General features: G+C 66.0%; 1 protein-coding gene across 4 annotated transcripts in view; it reads right to left on the bottom strand.

Annotated features, from left to right (window-relative positions):
• Positions 1 to 512: 512 nt before the first annotated feature.
• Positions 513 to 12,679, bottom strand: part of RXRA (retinoid X receptor alpha) — a 93,174-nt gene continuing 81,007 nt past the window's right edge. For all 4 annotated transcript variants that reach the window (XM_070455974.1, XM_070455977.1, XM_070455987.1 and 1 more), the window contains 5 exons: positions 10,563 to 10,692; positions 9,156 to 9,288; positions 7,148 to 7,239; positions 5,607 to 5,712; positions 513 to 3,948 (listed from right to left, as the gene is read on the bottom strand). In XM_070455974.1, coding sequence (XP_070312075.1) covers positions 3,801 to 3,948; positions 5,607 to 5,712; positions 7,148 to 7,239; positions 9,156 to 9,288; positions 10,563 to 10,692 — 609 coding nt within the window. In that variant the 3' untranslated portion in view covers positions 513 to 3,800. The remainder of the gene's footprint in view (positions 3,949 to 5,606; positions 5,713 to 7,147; positions 7,240 to 9,155; positions 9,289 to 10,562; positions 10,693 to 12,679) is intronic.

The following is a 12,679-nucleotide window of genomic DNA, read 5'->3' as shown; positions in this document are numbered from 1 at the left end:
GGAGGTGCAGGAGATGGTTCAGGCACCGCGGACACGCTGCGGCCGGGCCCCATCCAGCCCCCAGACGGTGTGGAGACGAGTGGGAGCAGGTGGGTGCCACTACCTGCTCGTTAATGGACAAGCCGATGACATCACTCATCCTGGGGCCAGGCGAGCCTCCCGCCCATCCCGGCTGATGCGGACGCAAGGGCCGGGCTCGACCCACGCCCAGCCCTGAGAGGGCTGAGGGCCACCCTCTGGACGGGGCCCAGGCCCAGGGGGATGTCGCCCCAGAGCCCTGAGATGCAGAGCAGACCCAGGAGGAAGGGCCCAGGAGCCCCAAGTCAGGGTCTCGCTGCCGCGGATTGGCCGCCACCACCGTCGGAGGGCAGCTGGGGTGCCCGCTGCGGCCCTCGGGGCAGGGTGAAGGCGGCAGGCCCTCCCCCTCCAGGGCGGCCGGAAGCCCCCCACGTGGCTGGCTTCCAGCCCCGGACAGGAAAGCACCCCCGGAACAAAGGCAAGCTGAGGGGGCGTATTTTTAAACGCTCATGTTTTGTTTGTTTCTCCTCTCACGTTTTGCTCTGAGTCTCTTTTCCACAATTCTGACACCATTGTTCGCCAGGCACCTGCGGCCGCGATGTTTTCGAGAACAGTCACGTGGGGGGAAGTAATTTCACAGTCAGTCGCGGGAAGGCCAGCTGGCCACAGGGAGAGCGCAGAGCGAGGCTTGAACGTTCCTCGGAAGGGGAGGAAAACCCTCGAGAGTTCCAGGCCCACCTTCCCACCCGGAGGGGAATCGCAGCACGGCGGTGGCGTCCGAGGCCCGCGCGCCCGGCCAGGGCGCCCCCCGTCGGATCCACTGCGCATCCCGACGTCGACTCAGAAAGCCTCCACCTCTAGAAGCAGAAACAAAACAAGTCCCCCCTCCCCGCCACATCCTCCAAGTTATACATGAGGGATAAAATTACATTTGTACAAAAATAGATTTTTTTTCTACCTTTCCCGAAGCTTTAGACGTCTCCTCTCTCTCTCTGTATGTCATCCTCTCTGAGCTACGCGTCCCGGCTAAGGCATTGCTAAGGGCTGGCAATGGCTAAAGCTGTTTGCTCCAAAGCATCTTAAAATAGATGCGTCTCCTTGCCTCAAGGTATTCATTCGAACCCGGATTTCACCAAAGAAGGGGTCCTTACATACTTGCTTACAACAAGCAAATTTATAGGAAAACAGGGTTGGGGGAGAGTCTTGATTAAAAATGAACAGAAAACGCTGGTGACGGCCGTGTGTCTGCGGGTGGCGAGCAGGGCTGTGCACACGGGGTCTCGACAGGGCGGGTGCTGTCCACACACACCTGCGTGGGCGGGGACCGAACTCCAGGGCGGGAGCAACGCCAGCCCATCATGCTCCGGCTGGACATTCCGGCTGGGCCCAGCCAGGGCCTCCGCGGAGCAGGGAGCACGGCGTGGGCTCCAGCACTTGCCCCCGGGGGTCTGCCAGCCCAAACCCTCCTGGGACGCCCAGGGCGGGGGGCTGTCCTCCCGCCGGGGGGATGAGGGCCAGCAGCTGACACGGGTGCCCTCTGCACAGACGTGCCCAGGCGGGCCAGCTTCCAAGGAAACACCCGGTGGGGGACACGCCAGAGGATGGCCTGGACGACACCTTCCTAACCTGAGAGGTGGTCGACTTCGTTCCTGGGCCGCGGGAGCCCCACTGGTGGCCCAGCAGGAGGTGATGCTGGCGGAGGGGGGGCGGGGGGGGCGTGCCGGAAGCATCCAGCAAGTGGGGACGCGCACAGAATGGCTAAGGAGCTGACGTTAGTGCTATCTTTAGAAAATTAAAGACTGTCCCACCAAAATAATAATTACCAACAAAATCACCTTAATTGAACCAGATGGGTCTACTGAAGGTCTGGTTAAAGAAAACTTCTATCTACTGAGTAACGTGCCATTTCCCCACCATCACCTTTTCAAACACAGCAACGACATTACGATGACACCGGAGAAGACAGGGGGCTCGGCCCCAGGGCCCGGGGTGGGGGTGCCTGGAGGCCGGGGGCTTCTGGCTTGGGGAGGGGCGGCCGGGGGCCCTCAGTGCTATACGAGCAGCCGGCCCCCGAGGCCAGCCCCCGAAGGGCCCCATCCTGGGCTCTAGAGTGGTGCAGGGCAGCGGGGCAGGCTGGGTGCAGGGTGGGGGGCAGACCTACAAACCCACCACTGGGGGGACGCCCGAGGAGGACCCCCAGGGTGCCTGCGTCACTCTGACAAAACCACACCCCCAAAGGCGGCCGACACTTCCGGGGGGTGCTGGGCAGGCCCCAGCTCGCCCCACCTCTGCCACAGAGGGCAGACGGGGCAGGTGCCGGGGCCGCCAGGGACGCGTCTCTTGGGGGTGGGAATGGGGGGCCCCAGAGAAAAGAGGTTCTGTGGCGTCCTCCACACGGTCGGCCCAGGAGCCTCACACTCAGCCTGGGCTGGACCCCGGAGGGCAAAGAACGGCACCCTCTTCCCCATGGAGGCTGGGAGGCCGGCCTGTCCCCACCCAGCCTCAGGGGCACCCTCGCACCCCCCAGGGAGACAGGCTTGGGGGGAGCAGCCACAACGCCTACCCCTACTCCTGCTCCAGGGCCTCTGGCGGGGGCGGCGGGACCCCGCACACCCAGTTCTGGCTCCCCAGCCAACAAATACTGTGTTCCAGGCTGTGAGACGGGAAAACGAACCAGAGGGAGCGTGCGACCCTGCAAAGAGGCCCTGAGAGACCCGGCCCAGGACGCAGGGCCTGCCGGGCCAGGCAGGTCCCCGACCAGGGTGGGTGTGGACGGACACACGACGACAGCCTGTCTCTGGGAGCCCCCCCCGCCCCGCCACGGGTGCTGGCGCTCGGCCGCTCCCCACCCCAGGGGCCTGCGAGACACCAGCCAGCCCAGGGGCCTCCCTGCCCAGAGTGCTGCAGGCCCCAGCCAGCTGTCCATTCCCCGCAGTGGAGTGCCCACAGGTCCCTCCAGCTCTGGACGCCGCTGGGCCTCCCTCAACGTGCACGGCCGACCGAGGCCCCTCCTTGCCTCCCATCCCCGTGGGCCTCCTGGGTGATCAGCAGACCTCCGGTCCACTAGAGATCGGGTACACCCTGCAGGCTTGGGGCCAGCCTCAGCCCACTGCACAGGCTGGAAGGTTTGGGGGTGGGCTGGACAGGACCGCGTGGGGCCAGAAGCTGAAACCAGGACGATGCAAAGAGAACACGGAGGTGGGAGGGGTGTGCGGGTGTCCCTGCAGCCTCAGGTGACCCCCAAACCCAGCACAGAGGTCGGCTCCTAACCTGACTGGCTTGGGGAGCAGGTTGAAAGTCATCTTTGGAAAACGGGCTCATCCTTCACTCGGAGGGACCAGAGCCCCTTCTGTCCTCCCAGCAGGCGGGTGGGGGGCTCTGGAAGCCCCCCCCCACCTGTCCCCGCCTCCTGACTGCGGGTGAAGCTGGGCGGGCAGGGCGCCAGCCGACACAGGAGGCAGAGGGATCCTTGCAAATAGAGGACCTCACCCGGGAGATTGCCAAACCCAGCGACCACAGAACGTGACGGAGCCCAGTCGCCCTCTGACCGCTGCGGCTCCGGGGGTGGCAGCGTGTACCCCGTGAGCCCGCCCAGGTTCCCCCCCAGGGCTCACGCCAGCTCCTGCCACTCTGGAGGCCGCCCCGGGATGCCCGCTGCCCTGGTCCAGACGAGTCGTGTGGAAAACGAGGAGGGCGGTCGGGCAGTGCAGGCTCAGCAGTGACGGGCCACGCCCCCAGGTCCACGGGGCAGAGGAGGGCGGGGCGGGCTGGGACCAGCGGGCCTAAGTCATCTGGTGCGGGGCCTCCAGCATCTCCATGAGGAAGGTGTCGATGGGCGTGTCCCCGATGAGCTTGAAGAAGAAGAGGTGCTCCAGGCACTTGAGGCCGATGGAGCGAAGGGCGGGCAGGCGCAGCAGCAGCTTGGCGAACCTGCGGAGGCAGCCGCGTGAGCAGCGCCGCTCTCCCACCGCCCCGCGGCTGCCCGGGGAAGGGACCGGGCCTCCCCGCCCCAGCCCCCAAGGCTGGCACTGCAGGGGGCCTGCCGAGCCAGGCGCCTTGAACGGGAGGGGTTTCTTGGGCAGAGAATGGACGCAGAAGGGGCCAGGGCCCAGGCGCAGAAGACCCCAAGAGGACAGCCCCAGGGCAGAGATTCAGGATGAAGGGCCGGTGGCCGGGCTGGGGTGGGTAGAACAGGGCTTCGTGGAGGAGTTAAAGGGCGAGGCAGGCTTTCTCCAAGGGCAGCAGGAGTCGCAGCAGGACTTTACGTGGGAAGAAGGGCTCTGATGGCAGATCTGAGCACCAGCAAAGCCCCTGGCCGCAGGGCACCCCCCCTCTCGGGGTGAGGCCGCTCCCGAGCTGGAGAAGCAGGTCTGAGCTCCAACAAGCCTCCAGGGGGCTCACGCCAGCACCCTCCTTGCCCAGAAAGAGCTGCAGCAGGGCAGCCCGACATCGGACAGGGAAGGTGCCGGGAGGGGGAGGAGGCTCCTCCGGCCGTGCCTGCCCCGCTGCAGAGGTTCTGGGGAGGACACCACGGCGGAGGGGCAGGGGAGACTGGGGGGGTGCCTGGAGCAGGGACGCCAGGCTCCTGCGCGCTGTGCCAAGGACAGCTGCCGTGTTGGGGCCGGGCCCAGTGCCCCCGCCCGGACGTCCACATCTCCCCGCCCCGTACCCCAGTCCCCGCCCCGAGTGCTTCCAGGCCTTCTCCACACGACCCTCCAGGGACCCTGGGACCTCGCTAATTATTAACAATGTCTTATTTCAGGGGGAAAGCCCCGGGCTTGGCTGCAACACAACCCACGTTCTAAAGGCAAAAACGCAGCTCGGAGGCTGGAGCGCGGCCAGAGAACGCGCTGTTTTCTGCTGAGCTGGCGAGATGGGCCGGGGCGGGGAGCCAGGAAAAACAGGCGGGCCTGCCACCCCTCCTCCGGGAAGTTTCACTTTAAACCAGATGAGGCTGGTCGGACACTTAACTGTGTGTGTGCTGGCTGGCGCGGTGGGCAAAGGCAGAGCCAGGCCTGGGGCCCTAGGGCCCCACCCCCCCACCCCCTCCCAGCAGACAGAGGTCGGTCCAGGAAGAGAGGAGGCAGGAACCTGGACAACCGGTCTGCGGCCACCTCCTCCCAGAAACCCACTGAGCGCCCGGCTCGGTGGACCCGGCAAGAAGACAAGTCCAGCCCTCCTGGGCCCGCGAGAGAGACAGGCAGGCTCTGTGCTCAGCCCACGGCCATCTGCTCCACATGTTTGTAAAGCACCTACTGTGTGCTGGTGTCTGTCCCTGCCGGGGCGAGCACACCAGGGCCCTGCCTCGAGCCGGCGGAGGAAAGCACCGCCTTGGTTTACGCACTCTAGAGCCACACGTGCCTACTGTGCACCAGCACAGGGCCCGTCTGTCTGGTGGGGCTGCAGGGAACCATGAGCGCGCGTCCGCTGGGGGCCGAAGAGCGCCTGGGTCCCTGGCTGCCCTGGGTGGAGGAGGGCAGCTGCCTTCTAACCCACAGGCGTGTCTGAAGGGCTAGGGGCAGGGGTGGGGCTGCCCCAGACCCCGAGGTCCGAGGTCCGTCTGGGCGGAGGCTGCGGCCGGGTCTCACCTTCCTGGCTGCTCGGGGTACTTGTGTTTGCAGTACGCCTCCAGGGATGCGTAGACTTTCTCGCGAAGCGCCTCCACCTCGGCTGGGTTTGAGAGCCCCTTGGAGTCTGCGAGGGGGAGGGGCCACAGGTCAGAGCCCGGCCCCAGGGAGCGGGGACCCAGAGCCCCCACCCAGATGAGGCTGCCCCGCGCGCGCGCCCTGCCTGCTGCGTGCTGGCCACTCGACCTTGGGCCAGTCCCCTGACCTCCCGCCACGCCACTACCCCATCAGGAATGTGGGGCGGCCCTGCTTCCACCCCCCCTGGTTACCACGGCTACCGCGTAAACTCCAGAGGCCTCGGTGCATTGGGTCTCAGCCCCTCTGAGCTGAATGTAGGCTCCAAACCTCCTTCTGTCTGAAACAGCCAAACCCACGCTGTGGGGGCTGGAGCCACCCTGAGACCTGGGACCCTAGCAGCAGGAGCCTGGTCTGGAAGGGGCTCTGCCTGTGGACAGAGATGCCTGGGACCAGGGCCACCAAAACCCCACGGCCTGGGGGTGAGGACCGAGGCGCACGGGCCACCCTGGGTCATCTGGGCAGTGGTCACAGGCCTTCCTGAGGCAGTGAGAGCTCCTCGGTCAGGCAAAGCTAATCCCCTCTCTGCCCCTTCATCTCCGAGGTTACCCCGCAAGCCGACACCCGACAAGCCTCTCTCCACTGACCCCCAACAGCAGCCCCTTCTGGGCACTGGGATTCGGGCTCACTGCCCTGGCAGGCATGGTCCACCTGATGGCTTAGGAGGCAGAGGCTAGAGCCCCCCCTGCCGCCCATCTGAAGCCAGTGTAGCCCTGGAGACAGGCCTGCTCTTGGGTGGCCCCACACCGGCCCTGCCCCGGCTGTCCGACATCCCAGCAGGGGCACTGTGCCCAGCGTGAATGCCACTGTGGCCTGGGGTCCTGGGCACCTCGGGAAATGCAGACTCCTCTGCAGCTGGGCCCCCGGTCCCCCCACTCCTGGGCTTATGCCAACTCTGGCCTCCTCCCTTCCACCCCCAGCAGCACCAAGTCTGGGCCCCAGCAGGTAAAGCAGTGCCAGCAGCCAAGCTATGCTTGACTTCAGCAGGGATCCCACTGGGAAGGCCTGTGCTGGCAAGGTTGTGGGCTCACACACAGACCTGGAGACAGATGCCCCTGGAGACGGGCTGTCCCCACTAGGGGACCCCAGCGTCACCCCAGCCTGACCTTCAGCGCAGGAGCCGACGGAGGGTAAGGACTCAGGACCCACAAGCGCTGCAGCTGCCCCGCCCTCTCACCGCCGGGTCAGCGCCCTGCACTTCGCTGAGAAGTCCTCAGAGCCCACCCCTGCCCCCGTGCCCCCTGCGCCCCAAGACCAGCCGGGCTCCAGAACTCTGGGAGCAGAGCCCATCAAAAGCGAGACAGGCAGGCTCAGAGGAGAGGCAGGGGGCTCACACTGCCCTATCAGTGGACTGTGGGGCTGTGGTGGGCGCCCCGCTGCCTGGGCCCCTCGGGGCGCAGATGCTGGGCCTGGACGGCAGGCAGTACCGGGGTTGAAGAGGACGATGGCGCGCAGGCAGCCCAGCTCCGTCTTGTCCATCTGCATGTCCCGCATCTTGGACACCAGCTCCGTCAGCACCCTGTGGAGGGGCGCAGGAAGAGGCAAACATCAATGTCCAAACCAGACCGTGCCCCTCCCGGGGCCCCCCAGGAACACCCCCGAAGGACTCAGCGCAGGCCTGGAGGGCAACTGAGAAGGGTAAGGCGATTCAGACAGGGTAGGACAGTCCCCGCGGCCAGCCTGTCCCTGCGGCCCTGAGAGGGGAGGGGCGGCTCCTCTCCTCCAGCTCCAGGAGCTCAGCATGGTGGGATTTTATTCCAGGAACCAGGAGACTAGAGGGGGACCACGGGACAGCGGGGTGAGCCAGGGTCCTGGACGTCGGGGGCGAAGTCCACCAATACACATCCCCGCCCAGCTGCAGACCAGGCCAAAGCCTGGACGCGTATCCCTGCCACTCCCTACGGCCATGGGAAGGCGTCTCCCAAGCACCTGGGCCCCCGGAGCTATCAGCTGGGCGCACGGCCGGGGAGGCATTTCTAAATGTGCCCTCAGACGGACGGGCTTGCTAAAGAAGCCGTCTATGAGCAATATGATCCTCTGGAGAAAGGAATGACACCCCACTCCAGTATTCTTGCCTGGAGAATCCCAAAGACAGGGAAGCCTGGCGGGCTACAGTCCACGGGGTCACAGAGTCGGACACGGCTGAGCAACTAAGCATGTAAGCAATAAACCCAGCACCCCACAGCCCCTCTTCGAGCTTGCTGAAGGCCCTGAAATGTCCTGTGGCAAAGACACGCCCTACACTGTCTAAATCGGTGTCTGCCCAGGGTGCCTAGTGCATGCGGGTGGGGGGGCGGTCAGGAGTCGCTCCCCTGTTCTTCCTGAGCTGGCCCATGTGCCAGGGCGCCCCTGCGTTCACCCGCGGGGGCTACAGTAGGGGTCTGCTGCCCGCCCCGTTAATGCTCTTGTACTCAGGGGCTCGGGCTTTCCTGGTGGCTCAGCTGGGAAAGAATCCCCCTGCAATGCGGGAGACCTGGGCTCCGATCCCGGGGCTGGGAAGATCCCTGGAGAAGGGAAAGGCTACGCACTCCAGTATTCTGGCCTGGAGAACTCCATGGACATGGAGAAGTCCATGGAGTCGCAAAAAGTTGGACATGACTGAGCGACTCTCACTTCACTGAGGGGCTCACCTGGGACCCCGCCCATCGCCTCCCCTCCCCACGGGTCCACTCACCCTGCGCCGCAGCGCCCCTGCCGAGGGACCCCCACACCCCTCCCCAGCCCCTCCAGCTCCGGCTGGCTGAGCTGACACCCCGGTCCCCAGAAGGCCCAGGTACTCTGGGCTCACAGGCAAAGCCAGCCAGGGATGGGAAGTGACCCCACCAGTGGAGACAGACGAGTCGTGATTTCGAAGCCTGAGAATGGGGTCACTGACCACCGCCCAGCACCGGCCGCCTGGGTGGGTGCTGAGAGGGGCGGGAGCAGAGAGCGGCGTCCCCGCCGGGGACAAGCCCAGAGCAGTGCTGGGACATGGCTGCGCGCAGGCTCACATGCTGCGACGCATCGGAGGAGTCCTCGCCAGCTCCCCCGGGACAGCATCACTGTCTACTCTGCTTTACAGACGGGCCGCTTTCCTTCCCACACGTGGACGTGGAGGGAAGGACACCGCCATGGGAGCTAGGGTACGCAGGCGGCCGCGGGGATTTTAATCTTAGGAAAGTCACTCAGTCGTGTCCAACTCTTTGCGGCCCCACGGCTGTAGCCGTGGGCTTCTCCATCCATGGGATTCTCCAGGCAAGAATACTGGACTGGTTGCCCGGTCCTTCTCCAGCGAATCTTCCGGACCCAGGGATCGAACCCAGGTCTCCCGCACTGAGGGATGACGCTTTACCCTCTGAGCCACCCAGGACTTTGTCCTGCGGCTCTTCTGCTGTCGCCAAAAGGGCAACCTCCGTGTGCCGCACGGAGGCTGCGCAGCCGCGGCGGGGCCCTCACCTGTCGAAGATGGCGCCCACGCCCGCGCTGTGGGCGCTGTTGCGGTGCACGTGCAGCCCGGTGGCCAGGAGGATGCCGTCCTTCACGGCGATGGAGCGGTGCGAGAAGGAGGCGATGAGCAGCTCGTTCCAGCCTGCGGGGGGGCGGGGCAGGGCACAGGGTCACCGTGGTCTCCCGGCCCCGGACCGCCCCGCCCCGCCCCCCCTCGCCCCTAGGCCCCGCCCCTCGCCCCTAGGCCCCGCCCCCCGGCTGAGCAGGCGCAGAGACTCATCCCAGCCGCAGGGCTCCGGGGCCCCGCCCTCGGCCCCGCCCCGCCCCGGCCCCCCACCGGGCCCCGGTAGGCAGCTCCTCTGAGGCAGGGCCTGCGAGGAACCCCGAGCTCATGACCCTTCCACAGGAGGGCGGCTCCCGGGCACTGACGCTCTCGCGTGCCCCTGGCACACGCGAGGAGTCCCGCACAGAGCAGCTCCTGCAGCCGCTTGCGCCGGGCCCTCCACACTCAGGTGCCCGGGAAGTCCATCTCTGTACGTGCCGGACACCGGTGCCACGGAGCCCAAGGGAGCCCCCACCGCAGACTCCCAGAGCTGACGTTTTGGGGGTGCCACAAAACAGTAAATGATGGAGCCCAGGAGTGCCGGAGCCAAAGGGGAACCAATGCCCTCTCTCCGAGAGGCCCTGGCACACGCAGCGTGGGCACAGAGCTGGAGGAAGACAGAGAAATCCCGTGCGCACGCGCTCCTGCAAACCGGATGCACAAGCTGTCTTCGGAGCGTCACTAGCCACCGTCTCAGACCCCAGCCCGGAGCCCACGAACACTCAGCAGTGGTGTCGGTGACCGTCACCGGTGCCCCAAAGGTTCCAGGCTGGTGGCTGTGACCGTGTCACAAGGGTGATGCTGTTCAATCATGACTCGACCCCACAAAGCTAGTACTGGCCCCACTTTACACAGAGGAAGAGAGAGAGCCCGGGAGACATAGAGGCTGCCCGCTCAGCTCAGGACCCAGGGCCCCTCCCAACCCCGCAGGTCGGCATCTTTTCCTGTGGGCTCTGGGGTTGGGGTCTGTGCCCCAGTCAGAGTGAAAGCTCTTCCAGGGACTGTCTTCCCGACCCCTGGGCCCATCGTGGAAGGACACCCACTGGCCAAACACCAGGGCCCAGGGGGCTGAGGATGAGACCTCGTCAAGGGGCAGAACCAAGCCCCCAGCAAGCCTGCCCTCCTCTGAGGCCCCTTCCCCGGCCCTGTGTCCCCAGGCCTTCTTCCCATCAGCCCCCTGGCCCTTCCCAGCAGCTCCCCCCCACAATTCCCCAGGACCTCCCACTGAGCAGCAGCAGGGCCCCGCCCCTCACAGGGCCCCGCCCCTTCGCCCACCAGACTCCGCCCCTCCCCTCACAAGGCCCGCGGCTCACCTGCCCGCAGCAGGATGACCTGGTCGTCCAGGGGCAGCTCGGAAAAGTGCGGGATCCGCTTGGCCCACTCCACCAGCGTGAAGAGCTGCTTGTCAGCCGCTTGGCAGATGTTGGTGACAGGGTCGTTGGGCTGCGGAGGGGCACCGTGGTGAGCACCGGGCCAGCCCCTACACGCCCAACAGGGGGAGGGAGCTGACCAACGCCCCCATGACCCCGACGGCCTCAGCCCCCGAACCCCAGCACAAGGACTCAGCGGACACGGACGAGTGAAGGGTTCTGATGGGAGGTTACCCTGGAAGGTGTGGGTGGGCCCGGGGCGTCACAGAGCCCCTGCTGGAGGTGGGGGGAAGGTCAGAGGGCAGGGAGGACGTGAGGGGACTGAGGCCAAAGTCAAGGAGGGAAGAGCTGCCGCCCCGACGTGGAACAAGCGCAGGAGCCGGGGCCCGCAGGCGCCTCCAGAGCTGGAGAGGCCAGTGTGCGGCCCCCCGGAGGGCCAGCCCTGCCCTGACTTGGCCAGGGACACAGATCTCAGACTTCGGGCCTCGAGAAGTAAGGCAGTAAAACCTGTGTTGTTTTAGGCACCGGTTTGCAGTCATTTGTCCAGCAGCCACAGAAAGATCACCGTGTTACGACCCACTCTGTCCCCACCGCGGCCCTTGGGCCGATCCCGGGTGACCTCCTGTTGCAGACCAGGCTTGGGGAGGGGGTGGGCAGAGCCGGCCCCTCTGGTGTTGCTGCTTCCTCCCAGCCTTGGAGGTAGCACACAGACAACGGTGCATCAGAGGCCCTTCCAGAAGGTTCCAGTCAGACAGGGTGTGCCTGTGTGCTCAGTCGTGTCTGACTCGAGACACCACGGGCTGTAGCCCGCCAGGCTCCTCTGTCCACGGGATTCTCCAGGCAGGAATACTGGAGTGGGTTGCCATTTCCTCCTCCAGGGCATCTTTCTGACCCAGGGATCGAACCCATGTCTTCTGCATCGCAAGTGGATTCGTTACCACCAAGCTACCTAGGAAGCCCCTAGCCAGAAGGGGACGCCAGGTCATCCTCACAAACGGGGGACCCCAGGCAGCCTCAGCGACTCCAGACTCCGGCCCGCGGGGCTTGGACGGAGAACCCGCTGGGCCCTGGGGGGTGGGACCAAGCAGCGGATGCGGAAGCGCCTCATTCCAGGAACCAAGTGGGCCAGGCGTTCCCCAACAGGGTGGGGAGGCCTGGAGGAGCTTCCCTGAGAGAAACCGTGCGCCCTCCCGCAGCGCACAGTCTAAACAATCCGGCCGTGGAGGGCCTGCTGAGGGCTCTCGTGGGAGGCCTGTGACAGACGGGCACCAAGGCCGGCAGAGTGGATGGGGACCGGCGTGCAGGAGGAGGACCTGGGGCCACAGGAGAAGCGGCTTCCAGGGCGCACAGGCCAGTCAGGGAAAGGGGTGGAAGGCACCAGCACCCAGACGCCCCCCAAAAGTCACCTTCACACCGAAGCCCCTCGCCCCAGGGGGCCGGCCCACACAGCATCCCCACCTCCGCCCGGGAGCACCAACCAGAAGCCCGGCACTCATGGCGAGACGCCACATGCCCAAGCCCAGCACACCCTCCGGGCGTCGCACACCCATCCCGTCCACCAGAGCAGCCACGGGCAGAGCTAGCCTGCACCGGGGACCCGGCTCACCCGAGCGACACACCCAGCAGCTAGTGAACCAGAGCCCGGGGCCAGGCTCCACTCCTCTGGGACCCTGCTCCGTGCCCTTCCAGCCCACCGGTGGGAGCCCAAGCTTGATGGCGGGGTCCTGCTGCACTGAGGAGGGGCAGAAGGCGTGGGGAAGACCGACCAGTCCCGGGCTGAAGCCCCAGAGGTCGGGCCTTCTCTGGTCATTAGCAGGAGCACCCCCTGAGCCCCCGAGGGGCCCAGAGCAGGCCCAGTGGAGTAGGCAGGGCCTTGGAGGCAGGTGCCTGGTCACACCTAGAGCTGGGGGCAAAGGTCACCTGCACCGGAGGTGCGGGACCAGGCTTGGAGGGAGGGTTCCCCTGGGGGAGGAGCTCGAACTCCACCCGGCTCCAGCCTGCTGGGTGGCCCCCGCAGGACTTAACCTCTCTGAGCCCGATTCCCACAAAAAGACAAAACA

The sequence above is a fragment of the Odocoileus virginianus genome, chromosome 2 (assembly GCF_023699985.2).
Source record: "Odocoileus virginianus isolate 20LAN1187 ecotype Illinois chromosome 2, Ovbor_1.2, whole genome shotgun sequence".
In the NCBI taxonomy this organism is placed as follows: Eukaryota; Metazoa; Chordata; class Mammalia; order Artiodactyla; family Cervidae; genus Odocoileus; species Odocoileus virginianus.
Note: the sequence above shows the minus strand (reverse complement) of the source record. Positions and strands in the feature narration are given on the sequence as shown.